We start from the raw sequence: 27104 nt of genomic DNA on the forward strand, positions 1-27104 counted from the left end.
TTCACAATCTGATCAGGAACTCCCATAGATTCAGTTTTCCCACACTATCAACATAGCAATTACTCAATAATCCCACATTGCAGGATTAAGCACTGGCTATTATTTGTGAGCATGCTGCCTGGCCATTCCTCATGCAAGCAATTATTGTAGCTCACCATGTTCTGACCTCTGAAAATGTGTTCATTGAGGTCATTGCACCTCCTGTAATCTCTGATGTCAAATGTAGTTGGATGCCATGAGTACTCGAGGGCAGTTAAATCTGCTATGAGTGGCATCGAACTCCATAGATGCAGTTTCAATGAGAGAGTGAAGCTCTACACTGTCTTCTTAACATCAGAAAACAAGAGGCTGCCTTAAATGTCTGGAGGAAGCTGTGGTTGGCATGTTCAATTGTGAATGGCCTTCCTTAGTGGTTTGTTGTTTTGAGATAAATTGCAGGTGAAGGCAGCAATTAAGCAGGTAACATTAACTTTGACTGCAAGAGGACTTTGAGTGTAGGATTTAAGAGGTGCGTGCACAGTTTTCTGAAGCCTTTGTTCGACCTCACATGTAGATTTGTGTGGCCTGCTCATCTCCTTATCAAGGGTGGCAGTAGACCTCACATAAATGATTTGCAACCAAAGTGCATTGGACAGCATTGAAGGACTGGGGTTTTAATGCAATGATGAGAGAGAGTCGAATGGCCCTGTGTGCTAGACCATTCTGAGGACTGTGAGGCTATTCATATGATGCATCAGCAGCTCTGCAGGGTCCATGTAAGAAAGAGGTTTACCTTAGCTACGGTGTCCACAATGTTGGATCATGGTCTCTCACTAATGCTAAGGCCAAACACCTGCTCCTGCTGTGGACCCATCTAACTGATTCTACCTGAAAGATCTCTGCGAGTTTTGCCCTGCTTTGAGAGTAGGTTCAAGGGTGACATGAGACCATCCCTGCCAAGGTTAGATTTGATACTGCCTACAAATTACCAAACACATGGACTTTGTGAGGGCATGGGTGAAATCACAATTCTATTTACAGGTGCCTGAGGTCACGGGAGAATGGAGTGCTGTGCAGGTTCTAATCCGGGCATTTAGTTTGAAGGGTCTGCATATTAGCATAGATCTACGCATGCAAAGGATCAAACCAACAACAAGGCAGGTCTGGCAGCATCTGTGCAGAGAGAAACAGAGTTAACAATTTGGGTCCGTCTGACTGTTCTTCAGAAAAAGAGTCATATGGACTCAAAACGTTAACACTTTCTCCCCCCACAGATGCTGCCAGAACTGCCTAATTTTTCCAGCACTTTTTGTTTTTATTTCAGATTTCAGCATCCGCAGTATTTTGCTTTCAATAACAGGACCTGGCTGATGATAGCGCAATTTAATTAAGCTATCATATGTCAAGGTACATTAGAGAAAAGTATAATGCCTGGAAGGAAAAATTTGTTGCTGCCTTCCAGCCAGCAGAGGATAGAATACCAAAAGTTTAAAGAAATGTGTCAGCAGCTTACTGTGTCTGGATTCTGGTTTCTACAAGATTGGCATGGGTCTTTCTGTCATGTCATACACCTGCTATGGTTTCTGCATGTGGCTCGGTGATAGCCTGGTTCTCATCAGTTTCATGCCCTTCACCGTCCTCCTTGCTCAAACAGCCTTGTCTCCCTCAGCCAAGACATCCCCCCTTTGTAGTGCTAGGTTGTGCAGGGCACAGCAGACAATGATGATCTTGGACACTGTCTGTGGAGATCCCAGCCTGAATCATCCAAACATGTGAACCTCATCTTTAGGAGGCTTATCTCCTGTTCAATCACAGACCTGGTGGAGGCATGTGCTGCATTGTAACTCTCCTCTGCAGCACTCTGTGGATGGCAAACTGGTGTCATCAGCCAGGTCTTCTGCGGGTATCCGTTGTCCCTGAAGAGTCCACACTGCAATCACCGAGGCCATTCAAAAACCTGTGGCACCTGGGAGCAGGTCAGAACGTAGATGTCGTGAGAGGTCCCTGGGTACTGAGAATAAACATGCAGCATTTGCCTTCTGTGATCACATATGAGTTTTGCATTCAAAGAGTGGAATCCTTTTCTATTTGAGTGCAACTAGTAGTTGCCAGGAAGCTCTCAAGGCCATTTATGTGCAGTCAATTGTGCCCTGCATTTGCAGGAAACCTGAGATTGCTGCAACTCCCAACGCTCTTGCAGCCTGGTTTTTGGGATCCAGGTGGGGTTAAACAAATTTTTGAGCTCTCCTGAACAGGGCATTTGTTACCTCCTGTATGTACTTGCATGTTGCTGTCTGGGAGATGCCACACAGGTCCCCAGTGGATCCCTGGAAGGAACCATTGGCAAAGAAGTTTAAGGCAGCCGTGACCTTCAATGCCACCGGCATGGGACTTCTTCCAAGTCCTTGTGGCCGAAACTCATCATGAAGAAGCTGGCAGATATGAGCAACCACATTCCGGGACATCTGAAGGTGCCTCCAGCATTGCCTTTCGCTCATTTGTAGTTAACTGCACCATCTACACCCATGATCAGGCCAATGCTTGTCATTGCTGTGAACCCTGTTCGCCAGCATCTTGACCTTCTTGAGGCCCCGCTGCGTCTTGCTACCCAGGCCATTGCTCCTCCTGGCCCTGCACCATGTCAAAATCCTGGAACTCCCTCTCAAACAGCACTGTGGATGTACCTATACCACATGGACTGCAATGGTTCAAGAAGGTGGCTCACCACCACCTTCTCAACGACAGTTAGGGATGAGCAATAAAATTGCTGGCTTTGCCAGTGACGCCCATGTCCCTTGAGAGACTAGAAAAAAAGTCCCCCTCTCACCCACCAACTTCCCCCAGCACTTTTGACCTACCTAATATCACCATTCCTCTCTCCTCTGTCATCCTTGAGCTTCACCTTATTACCCTGGACCTATTACCATCCATCTCCACATGCCTTTACTCTGCTAAGAGCTGACACCCATTACTGTCCCCATGCCCACCTCGACCCCTCCCATTAACAGAGCCACCTCTGTAATCCGCTTCCATGACTGCCCCTATGAAACCTTCACCAACCGACTATCACCCTGGACCTGCCACCTTACCACATCCTGCTCCCCACTCTGACTGTGACTGCTCCCTCCTTTGCCCAATACTCTGAGTTCAAAATGAAAGCAAAATACTGCGGATGCTGTAAATCTGAAACAAAAACAGAAAATGCTGGAAAAACTCAGCAGGTCTAACAGCATCTGTGGAGAGAAAGACAGAAATAATGTTTTGAGTCCGTATGACTCTTCATCAAAGCCCTGAAGAAGAGTCATATGGACTTGAAACGTTAACTCTGTTTTTCTCTCCACAGATGCTGTTAGACCTGCTGAGTTTTTCCAGCATTTTCTGTTTTTGTTTGACCCTGAGTTCAAACCCCAGGGCACCACTGTTGACAGCATCGGCCCCACATCCTAGGACACACTCTCTCTCCCCCTTCTCTGAACAGTGTCCTCCTACATTGTCCGGCACTCTCTCCTTCCCTTCCCAAGATACTCATCCCCCCTGTCCAGTGTTCACTCACCCTTCCACCGAAACCCCTGCTTCAAACCTTCGCCTACCTCCTCTGTCCAGCCTTTGCTCCACCCTACCCTCCTTCCAACTTTTGCCTGCCTCCCCTGTTCAGCCTTCGCTCCACCCTTCCACCCTACCCTGCTTCCACACTTCGCCTGCCTCTCATGCTCTGCCTTCACTCCAACCTGCCACCCTGCCCCACCACTCCCCACATCCACCCTTTGCCTGTCTTCCATTTCCAGCCTTCACATAGTTTTTGCTGCCGGCACCCAGTGTGAATCAAGTTATGAGTGGTCCCCAAGAAGGTGAAAGCAGCATCAACTGACCTCAAAGTCATGAAAAAAGTGAAGCTTACCAGGTGCATGCCACTAAAACACTGTCATAAAAGTGCTCATGCTAATTTCTGACTGGCGGAGAACTTAATTTCGCGGGGAACTTAATCCTGGCAAAGTGGCCTTTTAATGGACATGCATGACATGCATGCCAAAGGACTTCCCGACATTGTTCGTTGGGAAACCCCGCCTGCTTTAACCCACCTTTAAAGTCCCGAGAACAGATTTCCAAACGTTCAGCTTGATTCTGGAAACTGATTTTTGGCCTCACAGCAAATTAAGCTCCCCCACCCGGCACTTTCTCTGCTGCTGGTGGAACTGGAAGATTCCATCCTATATCCTTTCTTAAAGAGAACAAAACTGTACACGGTACTCTAGATTTGACCTCGCCAATACCCTATACAACTGTATCAAAACATCCCTACTTTTATATTCCATTCCCATTCAATAAACAACATTCTATTTGCCTTCCTAATCACTTGCTGTACCTGCATACAAACTTTTTGTGATTCATGTACCAGGGCACCCAGATCCTTGTGTACTTCAGAGTTCTTCAATTTCTCCCCCATATAAACAATAAAGAATAATAATTAAAAAACACCATTTTACTATTTTAATGCCTGGAGAAAATTTTTGACTATAGAAGACACACTTAAGCATTAATTTAGCTTCTACTATACTTGGAATATTAAGCTTAGCATATACTCTGATTCACCATTAACATCCCCACTGGTGATCTGATATTAATTATAATAAGGAAAATCAAAACCACAGGATAATTAGATATAGGAAATTGGAGTTAGAAATATACTGATATGTTTTAACGTTATTTTTTAACAGATATTTAGAAAAGAAAAGGTTGCTATTTCCTAGATTCTTCTTTGTATCAGATCCAACTTTACTGGAAATCCTTGGACAAGCCAGTGACTCACACACCATCCAGGTTTGTTTGAGTAGTTTTTATCATGTGTTTGCATACTTAAAAAACTGAGGAAACAAAGATAAATGTATACATTAACCATTGTCTGTAACACTCTCAGCTCCTTTATGATTGCCAAGGAAAAGTTCAGGAATACAAATATGAAGCTTAGTAATTGGAATGCAAACTGCTGTACAAAACCCAATTTTTTTATGTTTTAGATACTCATTTCTCATTATTATTACATTAGAAGGCTTGGTACTGAATTAGTGAACTCAGTAGTTGTGGGTTAAAATTCCATCACAGCAAGTCATATTGGGGAGGGTGGGGGGCGTTGTTTGTGGAACCAACTATTGGGATGGTATTGGTTGCAGAACATGTGTGTTAAAGAAGTCTTTGCAGTCTTCTGTATGTTAACAGTAAGTTTTTATTAACTACTTGTGACTATATACAAATACAGTAAAAGGTACAGGCAAGGAGTATTTCCACGTCTAGGTCTTAATGTGTCTTTGTTCAACACCACACTCACCCGAGGTCTGGGTCATGTGCCTTTTTACATCACTATGTGGGCAATACTGTACTCAGTCCCACATTAACCCTGTATGTGCCAGACTCTTATACTACACCAGCGAGTGGGAAACGGGGCATGCATGGTGACTGAATTAGGTGGGAGTCGATTTTCGTTTCACTGATGAGAGGTTGAGATGCTGAGATTAAGACAATGGCATGTTTACGGTGTGTTGTGACTCATGCCAACCTGTGGCAGGTTTGTACTTGTAATACATTAGCGTACCATGAATACTCATCAGTGTGAAACTTTTTATAATTACATCCTACCTTCAAGATAAAGCCATGTGCAAATGTGGCGCCTGGTTCACATATGTTTAAAGGTGATGTGTATCAGTCCGCTTTGTGCCATTGTGTGTAAGGTCAGTGGTTCTCCTTGCTGAACGCTGAAGCATAAAGGAGGGGAACAGGAGAATGGCAGGTTGCGTTGACAGTTGGGACTGGCAAAGGCGTGTTCAGGGGTAAGAGGGTAAGGTGTATGGGGACAGGGTATCGAGGACTAGAAGAGGGAAGGGCGTAATGCCCTCAGTGTAAGTGTTGTTTTGGTTGTGGACAATGGAAGGAGTTGAAAATCTCATTGCTTGTCAGGTCTATGGGTGAAATTCATGGACACAAATGTTCTCATATCACTGTCTGCCTTCTTCACACAGTTCAATTGTTGGAATACCTCTAGGGGTCATATGCCCAATATTCCTGCAACTCTGGGAGCAGTGGGAGAGGATGCGACGAAGGAGGACTCTTCACAGAATCATGGAATCTTTACATTGCAGAAGGAGGCCATTCAGCCCATCAAGCCTGCACTGGCTCTATGAAAGAGCGTTCTACCTGGTCCCACTCCCATGCCTTATCCCCATAACCTTGCACATTCTTTCTTTTCAGATAGCAATCCAATTCCCTGTTGAATACCTCGACCGAATCTGCTTCAACCACCCTCTTAGCAAATCCGTTCCAGACCTCAACCACCTTCTGGATGAAAAAATTATTCCTCACGTCACTTTTACTCCTTTTGTCAATTATTTTGAATCTGTGCCTTCTAGTTCTTGATGCTTTCTTGAGTGGGAAGAATTTCTCTGTCCATACCTCTCAGGATCTTGAATACTTCTATGAATTCTCCTTTCAGTCTTCTCTTCTCCAAGGAAAACAGTCCCAACATCTCCAGCCTATCCTCATAGCAAAGTTCTTCTTCCTGGGAATCATTCTTGTGAATCTCCTCTGTACTCTCTCCAATGTCTCCACATTCTTCCTCAATAATGACGCACATAACCAGTCACAGTACTCCAGATGAGGCCCAATTAGTGTCTTATACAAGTTCAAAATAACCTCCTTACTCTTGTACTCAATGCCCCTATTAATAAAGCCTAAGATATTATATGCTTTATTAACTGCTCTTGCAACCTGTCCTGCCATCTTCAATGACTTATGTACATATACACTGAGGTCCCTTTGTTCCTGCACCTCCTTTAGAGTTTCTCTCATTATTTTATACTGTCTCTCCATATTCTTCCTGATAAAATGAATCACTTCACACTTCTCTGCATTGAACTTCATCTACCACTTGTCTGCCCAATTCAACAACATGTCATAAGAACATAAGAACTAGGAGCAGGAATAGGCAATTCAGCCCCTTGAGCCTGCCCCGCCATTCAATATGATCATGGCTGATCTCATTCCAGCCTCAACTCCAATTTCCCGCCCTCTCCCCATAACCTTTCAAATCGTTATTAATTAAAAATCGATCTATCTCCTCCTTAAATTTATTCAGCGTTCTGGCATCCACTACACTCTGAAATTGTGAATTCCATAGATTCACGACCCTTTGAGAAAAGTAATTTCTCCTCATCTCTGATTTAAATCTACCACCCCTTAGCCGAAAACTATGGCCTCTTGTTCTAGAATGCCCCACAAGGGGAATCTTCTGCTCCACGTCTACTTGGTCTATCCCCTTTAGCATCTTATATACCTCAATTAGATCTCCTCCCATTCTTCTAAACTCTAGCGAGTATAGGCCTAAACTGCTCAATCTCTCCTCATAAGACAAGCCCCGCATCTCTGGAATCAATCTGGTGAACCTCCTCTGAACCGCCTTCAATGCAATTACATCCTTCCTCAAGTAAGGGGACCAAAACTGCACAGTACTCCAGGAGCGGCCTCACCAATGCCTTTTACAGTTGCAATAATACTTACCTATTTTTATTCTTAATTTCTTTCACAATAAATGCCAAAATTTAAGAAGGATTGTAGAGATAAGCCAGGGAACTACAGGCCAGTGAGTCTCACGTCAGTGGTAGGGAAACTAATGGAGAAAATTCTGAAGGAGAGAATCTATCTCCACTTGGAGAGGCAAGGTTTGATCAGGGATAGTCAGCATGGCTTTGTCAGAGGGAGGTCATGCCTAACAAATTTGATGGAATTTTTTGAGGAGGTGACCAGGTGTGTAGATGAGGGTAGTGCAGTTGATGTAGTTTATAAGGATTTCAGCAAAGCCTTTGACAAGGTCCAGCCTGGGAGACTTATAAAGAAGGCAAATGCACATGCGATAGAGGGTAATTTGATAAGGCGGATTCAAAATTGGTTTAGTTGTAGGAGACAGAGGGTGATGACAGAAGGATGCTTTAGTGACTGGAAGCCCGTGTCTAGTGGCATACCACGGGGATCTGTGCTGGGTCCCCTATTATTTGTCATTTATATAAACGACATAGATGACTATGTTGGGGGTAGGATTAGTCAGTTTGCAGATGTCATAAAGATTGGCCGGGTGATCAACAGTGAGGTTGAGTGTCTTGGGCTACAGGAAGATACAGATGGGATGGTCAAATGGGCAGATAAGTGGCAGATGGAATTTAACCCCGAAAAGTGTGAGGTGATACACTTTGGAAGGAGTAATTTGACAAGGAAATATTCAATGAACAGCATGACACTAGGAAGTTCGGAGGAACAAAGGGACATTGGCATGTGTGTCCGTAGATCTCTGAAGGCGGAGTGGCATGTAAATGGGATAGTGAAAAAGGCATTTGGGACACTTGCCTTTATCAATCGAGGCATAGGTTACAAAAGTGGGGAGGTCATGTTGGAGTTGTATAGAACCTTGGTGAGGCCACAGCTGGAGTACTGTGTGCAGTTCTGGTCACCACATTATAGGAAGGATGTGATTTCACCCCCTCCAGTGCAGAAGAGATTCACCAGGATGTTGCCTGGGATGAAACATTTAAGTTATGAAGAAAGGTTGGATAGACTTGGGTTGTTTTCGTTGGAGCATAGAAGACTGAGGGGCGACCTGATCAAGGTGTACAAGATTATGAGGGGCATGAACAGGGTGGATAGGGAGCAGCTGTTCCCCTTAGTTGAAGGGTCAGTCTCGAGGGGACATAAGTTCAAGGTGACGGGCAGGAGGTTTAGGGGGGATGTGAGGAAAAACTTTTTTACCCAGAGATTGGTAACGGTCTGGAATGCACTGCCTGGGAGGGTGGTGGAGGTGGGTTGCCTCACATCCTTTAAAGAATACCTGGATGAGAACTTGGCATGTCATAACATTCAAGGCTATGGGCCAAGTGCTGGTAAATGGGATTAGGTAGGTAGGTCAGGTGTTTCTCACGTGTCAGTGTGGACTCAATGGGCCGAAGGGTCTCTTCTGCACTCTGTGATTCTGTGAATATTCCATTTGTGTTTCTTATTGCCACTGTACCTGCATACTAGCTTTCAGCGATTCATGCACGAGAACACCAGATCCCTCAGCCCTGAAGCATTCTTAAGTTTCTCTCCATTTAAATAATAAGTCGCCTTTTTATTCTTCCAATCAAAATGGATAACCTCACACTTACCCACATTAAATTCCATCTGCCAAATTCACCTAACCTGTCCATATCCATTTGTAAATTTCTTATTTCTTCTTCTTATTGCAACTTACTTTCCCACCTATTTTGGCGTCATCTGCAAATTTAGCTATAGTACCTTCTATCCCTGAACCCAAGTCAATAATATAGATTGTAAATAGTTGGGACCCAGGGACCCAACCCTATGGCAGCCCACTAATTACAGCTTGCCATCCAGAATAGGACCCATTTATCCCGACTCTCTGCTTTCTCTTGTTTAGCCAACCCTCTTTTGAAACTAAAATGTTGCCCCTAACCCAGTGTGATCTTATCTTGTGCATTAATCTTTTGTGTGGCACCTTATCAAAGGCCTTCTGGAAGCCCAGGTATACTACATCCACTACATCTACAGGATCCCCATTATCCACTTTGCTTGTCACATCTTCAAAGAACTCTAGCAAATTAGTCAACACAATTTACTCTTCATAAAACGATGCTGACTCTGATGGATTGCATTTTGACTTTCCAAATGCCCCATTACTACTTCCTTAATAATGGATTCCAACAATTTCCCAATGACAGACGTTAAACTAACTAATCTATAGTTTCCTACTTTCTGCCTCCCCCCGCCCTTTTTGAATAAGGGCATTATATTAGCATTTTTCCAATCCACTGGAACCTTTCCAGAATCCAGGGAAGTTTGGAATATTATTGCCAATGCATCCAATATCTTCGCTGCCACTTTCTTTAAGATCCTGGGATTGTAGGCCATCAGGTCCTAGGGACTTGTCATCCTTTAATCCCAATAGTTTGCTCAGTGCTTTTTCTCTAGTGATGGTGATTGTTTGAAGTTCCTCCTTCTCTATACCCTCTGCACTACCTGTTACTATTGGGGTGGTACTAGTGTCCTCCACCGTGAAAACTGAGGCAAAATATTGATTAAGCGTCTCTGCCATTTCTGTATTCCCCACTATGTCCTTTTGAAGTTCAAGTTGACAATGTTTCCAATCTTTGTGTCATCTGAAAATTTTGAAATCATGCCCTGAACACCACCGCCAATATATTATGACACAGCAGTTGGTAAAGGCTGAGTTGTTTAAATCCCAGAGGGAAGCTTGAACAATTGTCATAACCTATATTTTCAATTGGTGTGTTTGAGATACAGCTCTGAATTCAGTATTAAAACCACAAAGCCTTAAAAGGTTTTTTTTATATAAAATTAAATTAAACATTAAATAATTTAACAAGAAATTAAAAAAAAACAGATGTCTGCAAATTACTACCATAATAGCTTTTAAACAAATCCCCAAATTAATCTTCACCAAGGCAACAATAACCACAGACTTTAAACAGACACCAGGCAAAGCACATTTAACCTTACGATTTCGAAATGAGGGTCCTTTGCAGACAGTCTTAGCCTTACAGGCTGGTTAGATCTTACATGTCTCTGACTCAAACATACAAACCCCTCTCGGTTTATATCTAGCTTTCCCTTCGAATGTAAATTTTTCATTGTATTACTACGTTTTATATTCTAACAATAATCCTTTCATTCCACCAATTTTATTAGTAATATAAACACATTACTTGGTGTCTCCTAGTTAGATGCAAGATTTTACTCCCTTCTTTTGAACGGTTTATTCAACAAATGCAAATGTATTCTTTACCTTCTAGCCTTACGTTTATTTAATTAACATATCAAACTACTATACATCAAAGCAGCCAGACGAGGTGGCTTTAATCCAATTAAGCCACACACAGACACACACATAAACACAGACCCGACCTCAAGTCCAATTTAAAAATAATTTCCAATAAAATTATAGACATTAATCTCTTCATGATGCTAAGTCATTCGTATATATCACGAGGAGCAAGGATCCCAATACTGACCTCTGGGGAACATAAGAACATAAGAAATAGAAGCAGGAGTAGGTCTTTCAGCCACTCAAGCTTGCCCCGCCATTCAATAAGGTCATGGCTGATCTGCCCCAATTCCTCTTTTGTGCCAGCTCCTCATAGCCCTCAAATCCACGATATTAAAAAAATCTATCTATCTCCTCTTTAAATACTCTCAGTGACCTAGCCTCCACAACTCTCTGCCGTAGAGAATTTCAGACATTCACTACCCTCTGAAAGAAGAAATTCCTTCACATTTCAGTTTTAAAATAGTGTCCCCCTACACTACAAATTCTTCCTCCAATCTGAAAAACTATTCTTTGTTTCCTGGTACTCAGCCAATTTCTTATCCACGTGCCTACTTTCCCTTTTAGTCCATGAGCTAGAGTTTTGCTCACAAATCTGTTGTGTGGCACTGTATCAAATGCCTTTTTAAAATCCATATACACCACATCAACTGCATTTCTCTTATTAACCTTCTCTATTAACTCCTCAAACTCCAGCAATTTAGTTAAACATGACTTTCCCTCAATTAATTTATGCTGGCTTTACTTAATTTTCCTGCACTTGTCTTAGTGATCATTGATTTTGTCCCAAACTATAGTTTCTAGAAGCTTTTCTATCACTGAAGTCAAACTGACTGGTCTATAGTTGTTGGCTTTATCCTTGCACCCCTTTAACAAGGGTGTAACATTCACAATTCTCAAATGCCCTGGCACCAACCCATGTCTAAAGAAGACAGGAAGATTATCACTAGTCCCTCAGCAATTTCCACTTTCTCTTCCCTCAGTACCCTCGGATGCATCAGATCCAGTCCTGGTACCTTATCTATTTTATGTTTTGCCGGTTAACAAGAGATGCCACCATGCCAGCAACAGGTAGCACCAGAGGAGGAGGGAAAACATACTTGACCTCATCCTCACCAACCTGCCTGTTGCAGATGCATCTGTCCATGACAGTATCGGTAGGAGTGACCACCACACAGTCATTGTGGAAACGAAGTCCCGCCTTCACATTGAGGATATCATCCATCATGTTATGTGACACTTCCACCATGCTAAATGGGATAGATTTTGAACAGATCTAGCAACTCAAGACTTGCCGTTCATGAGGGGCTGTTGGCCATCACGAGCAGGCGAATTGTACTCGAACACAATCTGTAAACTCGTGGCCCGGCACATCCCCCACTCTCCCATTACTATCAAGCCAGGGGAGCAACCCTGGTTCAATGAAGAGTGCAGAAGGGCATGCCAGGAGCAGCACCAGGCGTACCTAAAAATGAGGTGTCAACCAGGTGAAGCTATAAAACAGGACTACTTGCATTCCAAACAGCATAAACTGCAAGTGATAGACAGAGCTAAGTGGTTCTACAACCAACAGATCAGATCTAAGCTCTGCAGTCCTGCCACATCCAGTCATGAATGGTGGTGGACAATTAAACAACTCACTGGAGGAGGAGACTCCACATAAATCCCCATCGTCAATGATGGAGGAGCCCAACACAACAGTGCAAAAGATAAGACTGAAGCACTCGCAACAATCTTCAGCCAGAAGTGCCGAGTGGATGATCCATCTCAGCCTCCCCTGGAGGTCCCCAGCGTCACAGATGCCAGTCTTCAGCCAATTCAATTCACTCCACGTGATATCAAGAAATGGCTGAAGGTACTGGATACTACAAAGACTATGGGCCCTGACAATATTCTGCAATAGTACTGAAGACTTGTGCTCCAGAACCTGCCACGTCCCCAGCCAAGCTGCTCCAGTACAGCTACAACACTGGCATCTACCCAGCTATGTGGAAAATTGCCCAGGTATGTCCTGTATACAAAAAGCAGGAAAAATCCGACCCGGCCAATTACTGCCCTGTCAGTCTACTCTCGATCATCAGTAAAGTAATGGACGGGGTCATCCTCAGTGTTATCAAGCGGCACTTGCTTAGCAATAATCTGCTCACTGATGCCCAATTTGCGATCCGCCAGGGACACTCAGCTCCTGACCTCATCACAGCCTTGGTTCAAACATGGACAAAAGAGCTGAACTCCCAAGGTGAAGTGAGAGTGACTGCCCTTGACATCAAGGCAGCATTTGACAAAGTGTGACATCAAGGAGCCCGAGCAACACTGGAGTCAATTGGAATCGGGGGAAAGCTCTCCACTGGTTGGAGTCATACCTAGCACAAAGGAAGATGGTTGTGGTTGTCGGAGGTCAGTCATCTCAGCTCCAGGACATCATTGCAAGAGTTCCTCAAGGTAGTGTCCTAGGTCCAGCCATCTTCAGCTGCTTCATCAATGACCTTCCTTCCATCATAAAATCAGAAGAGGGGATGTTCACTAATGATTGTACGATGTTCACCGTTGTGACACCTCAGAGACTGAAGCAGTCTATGTCCAAATGCAGCAAGACCTGGACAGTATCCAGGCTTGGGCTGATAAGTGGCATGTAACATTTGCATCACACAAGTGGCAGGCCATGACCATCTCCAAGAAGAGAGAATCCAACCATCGCCCCTTGATGTTCAATGGGATTACCATCACTGAGTCCTCCACTATCAACATCCTGGGGGTTAACATTGAACAGACACTGAACTGGATTAGCCATATAAATACCATGGCTACAAGAGCAGGTAAGAAGCTAGGAATCGTGCGACAAGTAACTCACCACCAGACTCCCCAAAGCCTGTCCACCACCTACAAGGCACATGTTAGGATTGTGATGAAATGAATACTCACCACTTGCCTGGATGAGTGCAGCTCCTAAAGCACTGAAGAAGCTTGACACCATGCAGAACAAAGCACCCGCTTGATTGGCACCACATCCACAAACATTCACTCCCTCCACCACTGACGCATTACAGCAGCTGTGTGCACCATTTGCAAGATGCACTGCAGGAACTCCCCAAGGCTCTTTAGACAGCACCTTTCAAACCAATGACCCTACTATCTAGAAGGATAAGGACAGCAGATAGATGGGAACACCACTTGGAAGTTCCCCTCCAAGTCACTTGCTATCCTGACTTGGAAATATATCACCGTTCCTTCACTGTCGCTGGGTCAAAATCCTGGAACTCCCTTCCTAACAGCACTGTGGGTGTACCTATACCACATGGACTGCAGCAGTTCAAGAAGGAAGCTCACCATCACCTTTCAAGGGAAACTAGGGATGGTCAATAAATGCTGGCCCAGCCAGTGGAGCCCACATCCTGTGAATGAATAATAAGAGAAAAGGTCCCACCGATGTATGTGTCTCTGTGCTAGTGGAGGGTGTGGGTGAGTGCTGTGATGGGTCTTCAATGCAGTTGCCTTCAGGTTGCTCTTCAGAGGTATCTTCAGGTCTTGATTGGAGGCCCTAGGTCATGGACTTCATTGGCTGCTTCCCAGATGTGCCTTCAAAAGCAAGGAGAGATAATTAGTGCATGGCAGGGGACTGTGGAACAGGACACATCATTCACAGCATGGTTGTCTGATGGATGTTGCACTGCTAGATCGTCACTTGGTGGAGCACCGCCGACCTCACCGTTAGGATAGGAATGGTCCAGATCCTCATCGGCCAGCTGGGTGGCTCTATTTTTAAAGTCCATGAGGACCCTTGATTTCCTCCACCAGCTTGCGACCTCTTCTTTTTGCTGTGTGCCAGCTTATCCTGCATGAATAGAGATGGAGAGAGTGTAAGCAGGATGCCTGCCAGGCCAGATGATAAGTATGGCTAGCATGTGTGGGTGGCGAGCGGTCCCATAGACGGGATGAGGACAATGAAAGTGTGTGTGAGAGAGTGAATGGTGATGACCCTTGAACTGGCAGTGAGTGAGGTTCCTCTGGATGTGTGATGGGTTTGTGAGTGTGTGAGTTGAGAGTGATGAGAAAGGTGACTTACCCTGGCCAAACAGAGGAGATCATTCTTCCTCTTGCGGCACTGGGTGGCTATCCTCTTTTGCAGGGTCGTTGGTGCTGACCACTGCTGCCGCCGCCTCCCAAGCCGGATTGGTGATGTTGCTGTGCATACAACGGCCAGAGCAGTGGAAGAGGACATAATGGTGGGCCTCCATAGCATCCAAAAGGCACTCGAGGGACATGTCATTAAACTAGGGGGCTGCAATCTTCTTGCCTTTTGGAGCCATGTCATTTTTGCAGCAGTACTGGGCTGGAAGCACAGAGGGTGTGTGCATGACTGTACTTTACATATGGTGCCCAGCATGAGGAAGCGCTAATGTGCCAGCGTGGTGGGCGAATGAGAGCGCAGCTGCCATCAAAACGGCATGTTTTCAGGGAATACATAATTAATGAGGTAGGTTTGGGACAATGCGGTGTGAGAAGTTGTCATTGTTGGCGGCAGGAAAAATGTCTTTTTTCACACCCGCTACCACACTTAGTGCAAATCTGGGACAATTCCACTCCTAGACTTGGACTTGAGCCAGAATATTCTGACTCAGACATGTTTGCTACCAACTGAGCTACAGCTGACACACCACATGGCGGAGAGTGGGGTCCAAGTTTCTGTGATGAACCCTGAATGCCTTAGTGCAGGAAATGACAGGAGGATTGAGGTCCTCTAACCACAGAGGATCAGGAGGCCCTCCATGAAGTTACTGCGAAGGCAGTGAAAGCAGAAAAGTGTCAAGGTCGATGCCAGTAATGTAACCCCGAAGAGCTGGATGCAGCGAATGGCCAAGGACAGTGATTTCATCATTTATTTACCAACAATCTCTATCAAACACAACTCATACCTAGCATTCAGAGTTTCACCTCACATTCATGTACTTTGTACTGTTGCAATCCTCACAGTCACATCTCACAGAACACAGGAATACAACATAAGAATTAGGAGCAGGAGAATGGTGGCTTGTACGAGGGCTCAGCACTGGCAAGGGTGAGTCACAGGTAAGGGGGTTGGGTGTGTGGAGTGGAGTTGGGACATCAAGGAGTAGGAGAGGGAAGGGTCGAGCGTCCTCGGTCTGGCGGGTGGAGTTTCGGTTATGGACAATGGAAGGAGTTGAAAATCTCACTGCTCAACATCTCTAGGGGTGAAATCCATGAAATTCAAGAAAATCCATTCGATAATATCATGGCTGATCTGATTGTGGCCTCAACTCCACTTTCCTGTCCATCCCTTATCACCCTTGACTTCCTGGCCGATCAAAAATCTATCTTACTCAGCTTTAAGTATATTCAGTGACCCAGCTTCTAGAGAATTCCACAGACTAACAGCAGTCTAAGAGAAAAAACTTCTCCTCATCTCAGTCTTAAATAGAAGACCCATAAAAAAAAGTCCAAGGGACAGACACACCATCCATGATTAACGAGAAAGGTTAAAGATAGTATCAAACTGAAGGAAAAAGCATATAATTGTGCAAAGATAGATGGAAGGCCAGAAGATTGGACAAAATATAAGGAACAGCAAAGAATGACTAAAAAAATTAATAAGGAGGGGAAAATTAGAATATGAGAGAATGTGAGCCAGAAATATAGAAACAGATAGTGAGAATTTTTATAAATATTTTAAGAAAAGTTAACAAAGTGAGCGTTGGTCCAATAGAAAGTGAGCCTAGAGAATTGATAACGGAAAACAAGGAGATGGCAGATGAATTGAACAGGTGTTTTGCATTAGTTTTCACTATAGAGAATACAAGTAACATCCCAGAAACAGTTATAAACCAGGAAATGGAAGTGGGGAAGGAAGTCAGGAAAATTACAGTCACCAGAGAAATGGTATTGAGTAAATTGTTCAAGCTGCGAGCTGACAAGAGCCCAGGTCCTGATGAGCTTCATTTTGGAACTAGAAAGAAGAGTCTAGTGAGATAGTTGATGCATTGGTTTTAATTTTCCAAAGCTGCTCTGATTCGAGGAAGGTCCATTAGATTGGAAGATAACAAATGTAAATCCGTTATTCAAAAGACAGAAAGTGGGAAACTACAGGCTGGTCAGCTTAATTCATTTGTCATAGGGAAAATGTTAGAAGATATTATTAAAGAAGTTATAGCAGGGCACTTGGATATGCTCAAGGTCATCAGGCAGAGTCAACATGGTTTTGTGAAAGAGAAATCGTACTTAACCAAATTTATTGTAGTTCTTTGAGGAAGTAATATGCGCTGTGGATAAAGGGGAACCGGTTGGCGTACTATACTTAGATTTCCAGAAGGCGTTTGATAAACTGCCACATCAAAGGTTACTGCAGAAAATAAAAGCTCATACATAGAAACATACATAGAAAATAGGAGCAGGAGTAGGCTATTTGGCCCTTTGAGCCTGCTCCGCCATTCATTATGATCATGGCTGATCATCCAACTCAATAGCATGCTCCCGCTTTCTCCCCATATCCTTTGATCCCTTTTGCCCCAAGAGCTATATCTAACTCCTACTTGAAAACATACAATGTTTTGGCCTCAACTATTTTCTGTGGTAGAGTATTCCACAGGCTCACCACTCTCTGGGTGAAGAAATTTGTCCTCATCTCAGTCCTAAATGGTCTACCCTGTATCCTCAGACTGTGACCTCTGGTTCTGGACTCACCCGCCATTGGGAACATCCTTCCTGCATCTACCATGTCTAGTCCTGTTAGAATTTTATAGGTTTCTGAGATACCCCTCATTCTTCTGAACTCCAGTGAATATCATCCTAACAGACTCAATCTCTCCTAATATGTCAGTCCCGCCATCTCAGGAATCAGTCTGGTAAACCTTCCTTGCACTCCCTGTATAGCAAGAACACCCTTCCTCAGATAAGGAGACCAAAACTGCTCACAATATTCCAGGTGTGGTCTCACCAAGGCCTTGTATAATTGCAGCAAGACATCTCTGCTCCTGTACTCAAATCCTCTGGCTATGAAGGCCAACATAACATTTGCCTTCTTTAACACCTGCTGTACCTGCATGCTTACCTTCAGTGACTGGTGTATGAGGACACCCAGATCTCATTGCACACTCCCCTCTCTCAATTTATGGCCATTCAGAAACTAATCGGCCTTCCTGATTTTTCTATCAAAGTGGATAACCTTGCATTTATCCACATTATACTGCATCTGCCATGCATTTGCCCACACACTCAGCTTGTCCAAATAACACTGAAGCATCTCTGCATCCTCCTCACAGCTAACCCTCCCACCCAGTTTTGTGTCATCTGCAAATTTGGAGATATTACATTTAGTTCCCTCATCTAAATCATTAATATATATTGTGACTAGCTGGGGTCCCAGTACCGATTCCTGCGGTACCCCACTAGGCACTGCCTGCCATTCGGAAAAAGACCCATTTATTCCTACTCTTTGTTTCTTGTCTGCCAACCAGTTTTCTATCCATCTCAGTACACTACCCCCAATACCATGCGCTTTAATTTTACACGCCAATCTCTTATGTGGGACTTTGTCGAAAGCCTTCTGAAAGTCCAAATAAACCACATCCACTGGCTCCTCCTCATCAACTCTACTAGTTACATTCTCGAAAAATTCCAGTAAATTTGTCAAGCATGATTTCCCTTTCATAAATCCATGCTGACTCTGTCTGACTCTGCCACTGTTTCCAAGTGCTCAGCTATTAAATCTTTTATAATGGACTCTAGAATTTTCCCCACCACCGACGTCAGGCTGACTGGTCTATAATTCCCTGTTTTCTCTCTACCTCCCTTTTTAAATAGTGGGGTTACATTAGCTACCCTCCAATCTGTAGGAACTGTTCCAGAGTCTATAGAATCTCAGACGATGACCACCAATGGATCCACTATTTCGAAGGCCACTTCCTTAAGTACTCTGGGATATAGATTATCAGACCTTGGGGGTTTATCGGCCTTCAATCCCATCAATTTTCCCAACATCATTTCCCTACTAATACTGATTTATTTCAGTTCCTCCCTCTCAATAAACCCTGTGTTCCCCAACATTTCTGATATGTTATTTGTGTCCTCCCTTGTGAAGGCAGAACCAAAGTATGTATTTAGTTGGTCAGCCATTTCTTTGTTCCCCATTATATGTTTCTGACTGTAAGGGACCTACATTTGTCTTCACCAATCTTTTTCTCTTCAAATAGCTATAGAAAATTTACAGTCAGTTTTTATGTTCCCCACAAGCTTACTCTTGTACTCTATTTTCCCCTTCTTTATCAATCCCTTGGTCCTCCTTTGCTGAATTCTAAACTGTTCCCAATCCTCAGGTCTGTTGGTTTTTTTTTGACCAATTTGTATGCCTCTTCTTTGGATCTAATACTATCTCTAATTTACCTTGTAAGCCATGATTTGACCACCTTTTCTGTTTTAATTTTGCGCCAGACAGGAATAAATAATTGTTGCAGTTCACCCATGTGCTCTTTGAATGTTTGCCATTGTCTAACCACCATCATCCCTGCAAGCAATGTTTCCCAATCCATCATAAACAACTCATGCCTCATACCATCATCGTTTCCTTTATTAAGATTCAGGACCCTAGTCTCAGAACCAACTACATCACTCTCCATCTTGATGAAGAATTCTATCACATTATGGTCTCTCATCCCCAAGGGGCCTCGCACAACTAGATTGCCAATTAGTCCTTTCTCGTTACACAATACCCAGTCTAGGAAGGCCTGTTCTCTAGCTGGTTCCTCAATGTATTGGTCCAGAAAACCATCCCGTATACACTCCAGGAATTTCTCCTCTACAGTATTGTTAGGAACTTGATTTGCCCAATCTACATGCAGATTAAAGTCACCCATAATTACAGATATTTCTTTATTGCATGCGTCTCTAATTTCCTGTTTAATGCCATTCCCAACATCACCACTATAGTTTGAGTGTCTATATACAACCCCCACTAACATTTTTTGCCCCTTAGTGTTTCTCAACTCTACCCATACAGACTCCACATCGTCAGAGTTAATATCCTCACTATTGCGTTAATTTCCTCCTTAACAAGCAATGCAACTCCACCGCCTTTTCCTTTTTGTCTGTCCTCCCAAAATATTGAATACCCCTGGATGTTCAGTTCCCATCCTTTGCCACCCTGCAACCATGTCTCCATAATCCTGACTATATCATACCTGTATGATAATTGTATAGGGGGTAGCATATTGCATGGATAGAAGATTGCCTGGCTAACAGGAAGCAGAGAGTAAGCATAAATGTGTCTTTTTCAGGATGGCAAGATGTAATGAGTAGCATGTCAAAAGGATCAGTGCTGGAACCTCAACTGTTTACAATTTATATAAAGGACTTAGATGAAGGGATTGGAGGGATGGCTGCCAAAGTTGCTGATGACACAAAGATAGGTAGGAAAGTAAGTTGTGAAGTGGACATAAGGAGGTGACAAACAGATAAAGATAGGTTAATTGAGTGGGCAAAGGTCTGGCAGATGGAATATAATGTGGGAAAATGTGAAATTTTGGCAGGAAGAATTAAAGAGAAGCATTTTATCTAAATGGTGAGAGATTGCAGAGATCTGAGATGCAGCGGGATCTGGGTGTCGTAGTGCATGAATCATAAAAGGCTAGTATGCAAGTACAGCAAATAATTAAGAAAGCTAATAGAATGCTATCATTTATTACGAGGGGAATTGAATTCAAAAGTAGGGACGTTATGCTTCAGCTGTACAGGGCACTAGTGAGACCACATTTGGAATTCTGTGTACAGTATTGGTCCCCTTATTTAAGCAAGGATGTAAATGCATTGGAAGCAGTTCAGGGAAGATTTTCCGGACTAATCTCTTATGAGGCTTGTATCCATTGGAGTTTAGAAGAGTAAGAGGTGACTTGATTGAAACATATAAGATCCTGAGGGGCCTTGACATGGTGGCTTTGGAGAGGATGTTTCCTCTTGTGGAAGAGTCTAGAACTAGGGGTCACTGTTTACAAAAAAGGGGTTGCCCATTTAAAACAGAAATGAGGCAATTTTTTTTTCACTCAGAGGGCTGTGAGTCTTGGCAACTCTCTTCCTGAAAAGGCAGTGAATGTGGAGTCTTTGAATAACTTTAAGGCAGAGGTGGATAGATTCTTGATATGTGAGGGGGTGATAGGTTATCAGCGGTAGGTGTATCAGATCAGCCATGACCTTATTAAATGACAGAACAGGCTTGAGGGGCTGAATGGCCTACTCCTGCTCCTTGTTCGTATGACCACTAATTTTTAAACTATGTTCCCTAGTTCTAGACTGCCCCATAAGGGGAGACATCTTCTCAGCATCCTTCTTATCAAGCCCCTTCAGGATCTTATCTGTTTCAATAAGATCACCTTACATTATTATAAGCTTCAATGGGTATAGGCCTAACCTGCCCAACATTTCCTTATAAAATAATCCTTTCATCCCAGGAATCAGTTGAGTGAACCTTCTCTAAACTGCTTCTAATGCTATTATATCCCTCTTAAGTAAGGAGACCAAAACTGTACAGAGTGCTTCAGTCTAACTAAGGTCCCATACAGTTTGCAATAAATGCAACATTCCATTTTCCTTCCTAATCACTTGTTGCACCTGTATACCAATTTTTGGTATAATCTATCTAAAACCCTTTGTAGACTTTTTATGCCCTCTTAAAAATTTACCTTCCTACCTAGCTTTGTGTCATAAGCAAATTTAGCTACCATGTATTCGGTCCCTTCATCCACGTTATTGACATAAATTGTAAATAGTTGAGGCCCAAGCACTGACCCCTGTGGCACTTCACTTGTTAGAGCTTGCCAACCTGAAAATGACCCATTTAACCCCACTCTATGCCTTCTAACTAACCAATGCTCTATCCATGCTAACATGTTACCACCTATACCATGAGCTCTTATTTTGTGTAGTAACCTTATTGATGAGTTTTGGAAATCCAAATTCAAATACACCACATCTATCCACCTTACCTGAAAAAAACTCTAATAAATTAGTTAAACATGATTTCTCTTTCACAAAACTATGTTGACTCTGCCTGATTATATTATGATTTTCTAAATGTCCCGCTATTACTTCCTTAATAATGGATTCTAACATTTTCCCCATGAGCTGTATACACTTCTAGCTATTCACCAGGTGACTGGCAGAGCTACATGTATTGGGGTAACCCGACAATAGTCACCATCATTCAAGTGGCCATGACTGAGGCTACCCCCAGTGTCGGGGTTGAAAGCATTGAAGATAATGGTGTCCTCACAACTAAAACTCCTTCTTACATCCCTCTTCCCCCTCATCCTACAAGCTTCTACTATACAAGCTGCACATGGTCTAAGCATGTGCTCTTGATTCCCCTCTCCCCACTTTACCCACAACCCAATCCTTGAGCCTTTCAGATACAGCCTGACGAGGCAGTCATGCAGGAGCAAGAGATGAAAGAACGTGAAGGACTGAAGATGAAGAAACACTGTTACTTGCTCTCACATTCATTCACCAGCTCAGATACTGACACTGTGCATACTTTACAGGTTAGCTTAAGTAAAGAGAGCAAAGATGCCTATGAGTTCTAATCCAGAAAACTCAGATGAACACTTTGATGGGGTGAGAAAGGTTTACAGGCATGCATACAGAAGTGGTTTTTGCATTGACAGAGCTGCCAGAAAGCCTGTGGACACTCAAGAAACATGGAGGAATCCAGCATCAACACAGCTTTGTGCATAGCTTGGAGCCCATCATTTCTGCATAGAGTTGGCTGCATAGAGCCAACTCCATTACCACATTTTTAAACCCCTCCATGATGCAGCATCTGATGGCTGATGTCTCAGCTTCCATTGTAGCAGAAGCCACCCAATGTCTGATACTGCAGTAGAAGCTTAGACAGAAGTCATGCAAGTACAGCTAAGTTCTGAACATGCTCACACTGCTGCCACAATGATTGTGGCGACCAGTCTTAAACTGGACTTGCAGCATCCTATAGAAGTCTAGCAACATATCCTCCAACATATTGTAATATTGTTGAAGCATCACCGTGGTGGATAATTCTGCTATCCTTTCAAGACTCGAAGGATTACGTTCGAGGAGGGATTACAAAACTAGGAAGATTAAGGGGTGATTTGACTGGAGATATTAAGATATTGGCCCAGATCATCTGAATACTCTGCAACTTTCCCCATAACTTCAGAGCAGCACTCAACAAATTCACCTGCTCCGTGAGTCCCACCACCTACTACCCTAACCTACTTCCAACCCAACTCTTTCCACTTTACTGTATGTCCTTGGTTTAGTGATCACAGATATTATCAATAGCCTCATCTCCTAATACCCTCATCTCCTAACCTAAGATACTGGGCAGAATCGTCCCAAATTTACACTAAGTGTGGTAGCGGGTGGATAAAATGACGTTTTACCCGCCGGCCGCAATGGTGGCTTTTCATGCCGTATCGTCCCAAACCTGCCATATTAATTCTGCATTCCCGGGCTACACACCGTTTCCACGATGGGTGGGCTCTGATTTGCCCACCATGCTGTCACCTCAATGCTTCATCACACCAGGCACCACATTTAAAGCACTCCGTGCTTCCAGCCCAGCAAAGAAGACATGGTCCTGAAAGTCAAGAAGACTGCAGCCCTTAAGTACCTTTTTGGAGGCCCGCTATGATGTCCTCTACACCCACTCTGGCCACAGGAGGGCCACCTACATGACCATTCCAGCTTGGTAGATGATGACAGTGGTGATCAGTGCCAGTGTTACACAGCAGAACTTGGCCATCCAATGCAGATGGAGAATGAGTGATCTCACCCATGCAGCCAGGGTATGGCAACCATCTCATCACTCTAAGCTCACACACTCAAGCCCATCACACATTCACTGGCATCTCACTCACTGCCTGCTCAAGGGACATCACCACCTATTCTCACACACATATCCTCACATGTCCATCTGGCCTATTCTCCTCTGGAGATTGCCTCTTCAGCTCTCACCATCTTGAGGCCATTTGCACAGATCAACATGTTCCCCCACACACATGCTGGCGTACCCTCCTTCTGCAATGCAGCTCTCATCCTGCAGTCTCTTCCCTTGCCTGAGTTCACTTCTTCCCCTTCCTCAAGCAAGACCTAGCCTTGCAGCCATTGGAAAGCCACCCACATTTGGCTGACCTGGTAGGTAGAAACCTACCCATGGGCCCCCTAAAAGTGATTTGGTGCTGTCTGTGAAGGTTGGTGATAATGACTGTGAGTGCTGACCAAAGCAAGCTAGGCAAACAAACATTGAAGTCCAGAGCAAAGTGCAGCCCGCCAAGTACACGGCTTAAATATGAGTTAGTTTAAACCCTTCCCAACAGCACTAGCAAAACAGCCCGCAAGGAACTCAGCCCTGGCTCTGTTCGTGTGCAACCCGTCCGACTTGTACAGGTGCCATCTCCCCCGGAGCCAGACCCAGTGTCCCAGGAATCTAAAGCCCTCTCTTCTGCACCATCTTTCCAGCCATGCATTCATCTGTCTTTTCTTCCTATTTCTGTACTCACTTCCACATGGCACTGAAAGCAATCCGGAGATTACTTCTTTAGAGGTCCTGCTTGCTGATTTTCTGCCTAGCACCCCAAATTCCAATTGCAGGACCACATTACCCCTTCCTACCTATGTTGTTAGTACCAATGTGTATCATGACCTCTGGCTGTTCGCCCTCCCCCACAAAAGTGCCTGCAGCTGTTCTGTGACATCTTTGACCCTAGCACAGGGAGGCAACAAACCATCCTGGAGTCATGTTGAAGGCCGCAGAAACGCCTATCTGCCCCCCTAACTAAAGCATCCCCTATCAGTACTGCCCTCCTGCTCTTCTTCCTCCCCTCCTGTACAGCTGGACCACCTGTGGTGCCACAGGCTTGGCTCTTGCTGCACTCCTCCAAGGGTCCATCACCCTCATTGATATCCAGAATGGAAAACCAATTAGTGAGTGGGACTCCTGCACTACCTATCTGTTTCTCTTGGACTGCCTGGTGGTCACCCATTCCCTATCTGCCTGCTTGCCCCTAATTTGCAGTGTGACTACTCCTCTGAATGTGCTATCCACATAGTTCTCTGCCTCACAGATGTACCTCAATAACTCCGGCTGCTGCTCAAGCTCTGAAATGCGGAGCACAAGCTTGGGCGGCTGGTGACACTTCCTGCACATGGGCTCGTCTGGGTCACAACAAGTGTCCACTGCTCTCCACATGCCACAGGATGGACATTCCACTTGGCTGCCATGCCTTAATCTTAAACTTTTAAATCACTTTTTTAGTTAAACTTTAGTTACTTTTACTTACTTTAATCTTACTCTTGTACTATTAACTATAAACTGGAGATTAGTGGAAAGTAGGAACTCTTTGCCCTCACTCACAAATCAGTTCCCACTCATTTGCCTGTAGATTCTTACTTAGAAATTTACGTTTCTATACTTGCGCTGTTTTCAATTCCCGACTGCATCTTCACCCGGCTGTTTTATCTCCTGAGCTCTCGTTGTTTTATCACCCAAATTCTCGCTGTTTTATCCCTGGAATTCTTGCTGTTTTATCCCCTGACCTCTTGCTCTTTTATCTCCTGAACTCTCACTGTTTTATCTCCTGAACTCTCGCTGTTTTATCTCTTGAACTCTCGCTATTTTATCCCCTGAACTCTCGCTGTTTTATCCCCTGAATTCTCGCTGTTTTACCTTTTGAACTCTCAGGTCTGAATTTTTTCAGCGTCAGGCGGGCTCGGCGGGAGCAGGAGGGGCGATCGCAGAGTGGACTGCTACCCGCAATCACTCCAGGCCACCATTTTACTCGGGCAGGTCAATTAAGGCCCACCCAGTGTCAGACATGAGCTGTGGCACTCAGCGCTACCTGTGTGGGTGGGGGGAGGAGGGAAAGTCAGGGCCAACGCCATTTTGCGCGTGTGCGTGAAAGAGTGCTTCAATCTACTTGAGGCACAGAGCTGTGTCATTTTACATCATCGCGCATCATTTTACGCTCTGGTGTGTCGGGCCTGCCCCCACATGCTGACTGAAAAACTCAGGCCTTATTGTTTTACCTCCTGAACTCTCATTGTTTTATCTCTTGACCCCTCACTGTTTTATCCCCTGAACGCTCGCTGTTTTATCCAAGTAGAAGATTACTTTAGTTGGCCCTACTTAATAAACCTTACCAAAAAGTACAGTTCCTATTTTATTTTAAGCCTTTGGAATAGAATAAACATTAAACACTTACAAGATACTCACCAAACAGCTAGCTTCTTCTCCAACCAATAAAAATGCTCCTTTCCAGTGATATCGCAATTGTTTTTTTTCACTCTCCTTTAGAACTCAGTGAGGGCCTATTCCAAGCAGCTGTCAGGTCTGCCTCTCCAACTACTCTTCCCCAATGTGAGGGGAATGCAGCCCTCCATTGGGGCATAGCAGACGATTGCAAACTGGTTTCACGATGTCGTGAAACCGATTTTTGGCCTTCCCGCCATATTATCTGCTCACGGCATTGAACATGCCCAACACCAGCAGGCACAGAAAATCCCAGCCACTGTTTCAGTTTTCAAAAATGTTGTCACCACTTTTCTCCGTAACAAGTCTCCTGCTTTTCCCCTTGAAGGTCATCTAATGCATCATTATCACCCAACCTAGTACCCACCTCTCCCGTTATTTCTTACTGATTCCAATTTGCTCCAGTCCACAGCAGCAAGATCACCATGATCAAAATCACCAGTGAATTTTCCCTTTTTGGCAAAAGATTGTTGGAATCCCCTAAAGGAACTGTGTAAAGGGCTACTGTCAGCCCCCTATGCCATTTCTACAGACATTACTATATGCTAGTTTGCTGCCTGATTAACAGTGAGAGCTTGGGACAACTCTGTAGTCTTTCAGGGCCTTAAAGTACAAGCTTTAAATATGAGGTACATAAGGACATAAGAAATAGAAACAGGAGTAGACCCCTCGAGTCTGCTCTGCCATTCCATAAGATCATGGCTGATCTTCTTATGTTTCGATTTCCACATTCCCATCTAACCCTGATAACCTTAGCTTCTTGGTAGGCAAGGGAATCAATCTACCTCTGCCTTAAAAATATTCAACAATCCCACCTCCACCACCTTCTGAAGCAGAGAATTCCAAAGTCGCACAATCCTCTGAGAGAAAAAAATTCTCCTCACCTCTGTCCTAAAAGAGTGACCCCTAATTTTAAAACAGTGTCCCCTAGTTCTGGACTCACCCACAAAAGAAAACATTCTT

At 44.1% G+C, this 27104-nt stretch overlaps 1 protein-coding gene across 1 annotated transcript in view; it reads left to right on the plus strand.

Moving 5' to 3' along the window:
• The window catches only part of LOC121278118 (dynein heavy chain 8, axonemal-like), a 2067071-nt gene that overhangs the window by 1150446 nt on the left and 889521 nt on the right, over positions 1-27104 (plus strand). Inside the window, 1 exon segment of the mRNA XM_041188205.1 lies at positions 4695-4797. Within this exon segment, the coding sequence (XP_041044139.1) occupies positions 4695-4797 (103 nt within the window).

This window comes from Carcharodon carcharias, chromosome 5 (genome assembly GCF_017639515.1).
Source record: "Carcharodon carcharias isolate sCarCar2 chromosome 5, sCarCar2.pri, whole genome shotgun sequence".
NCBI classification, from domain to species: Eukaryota; Metazoa; Chordata; class Chondrichthyes; order Lamniformes; family Lamnidae; genus Carcharodon; species Carcharodon carcharias.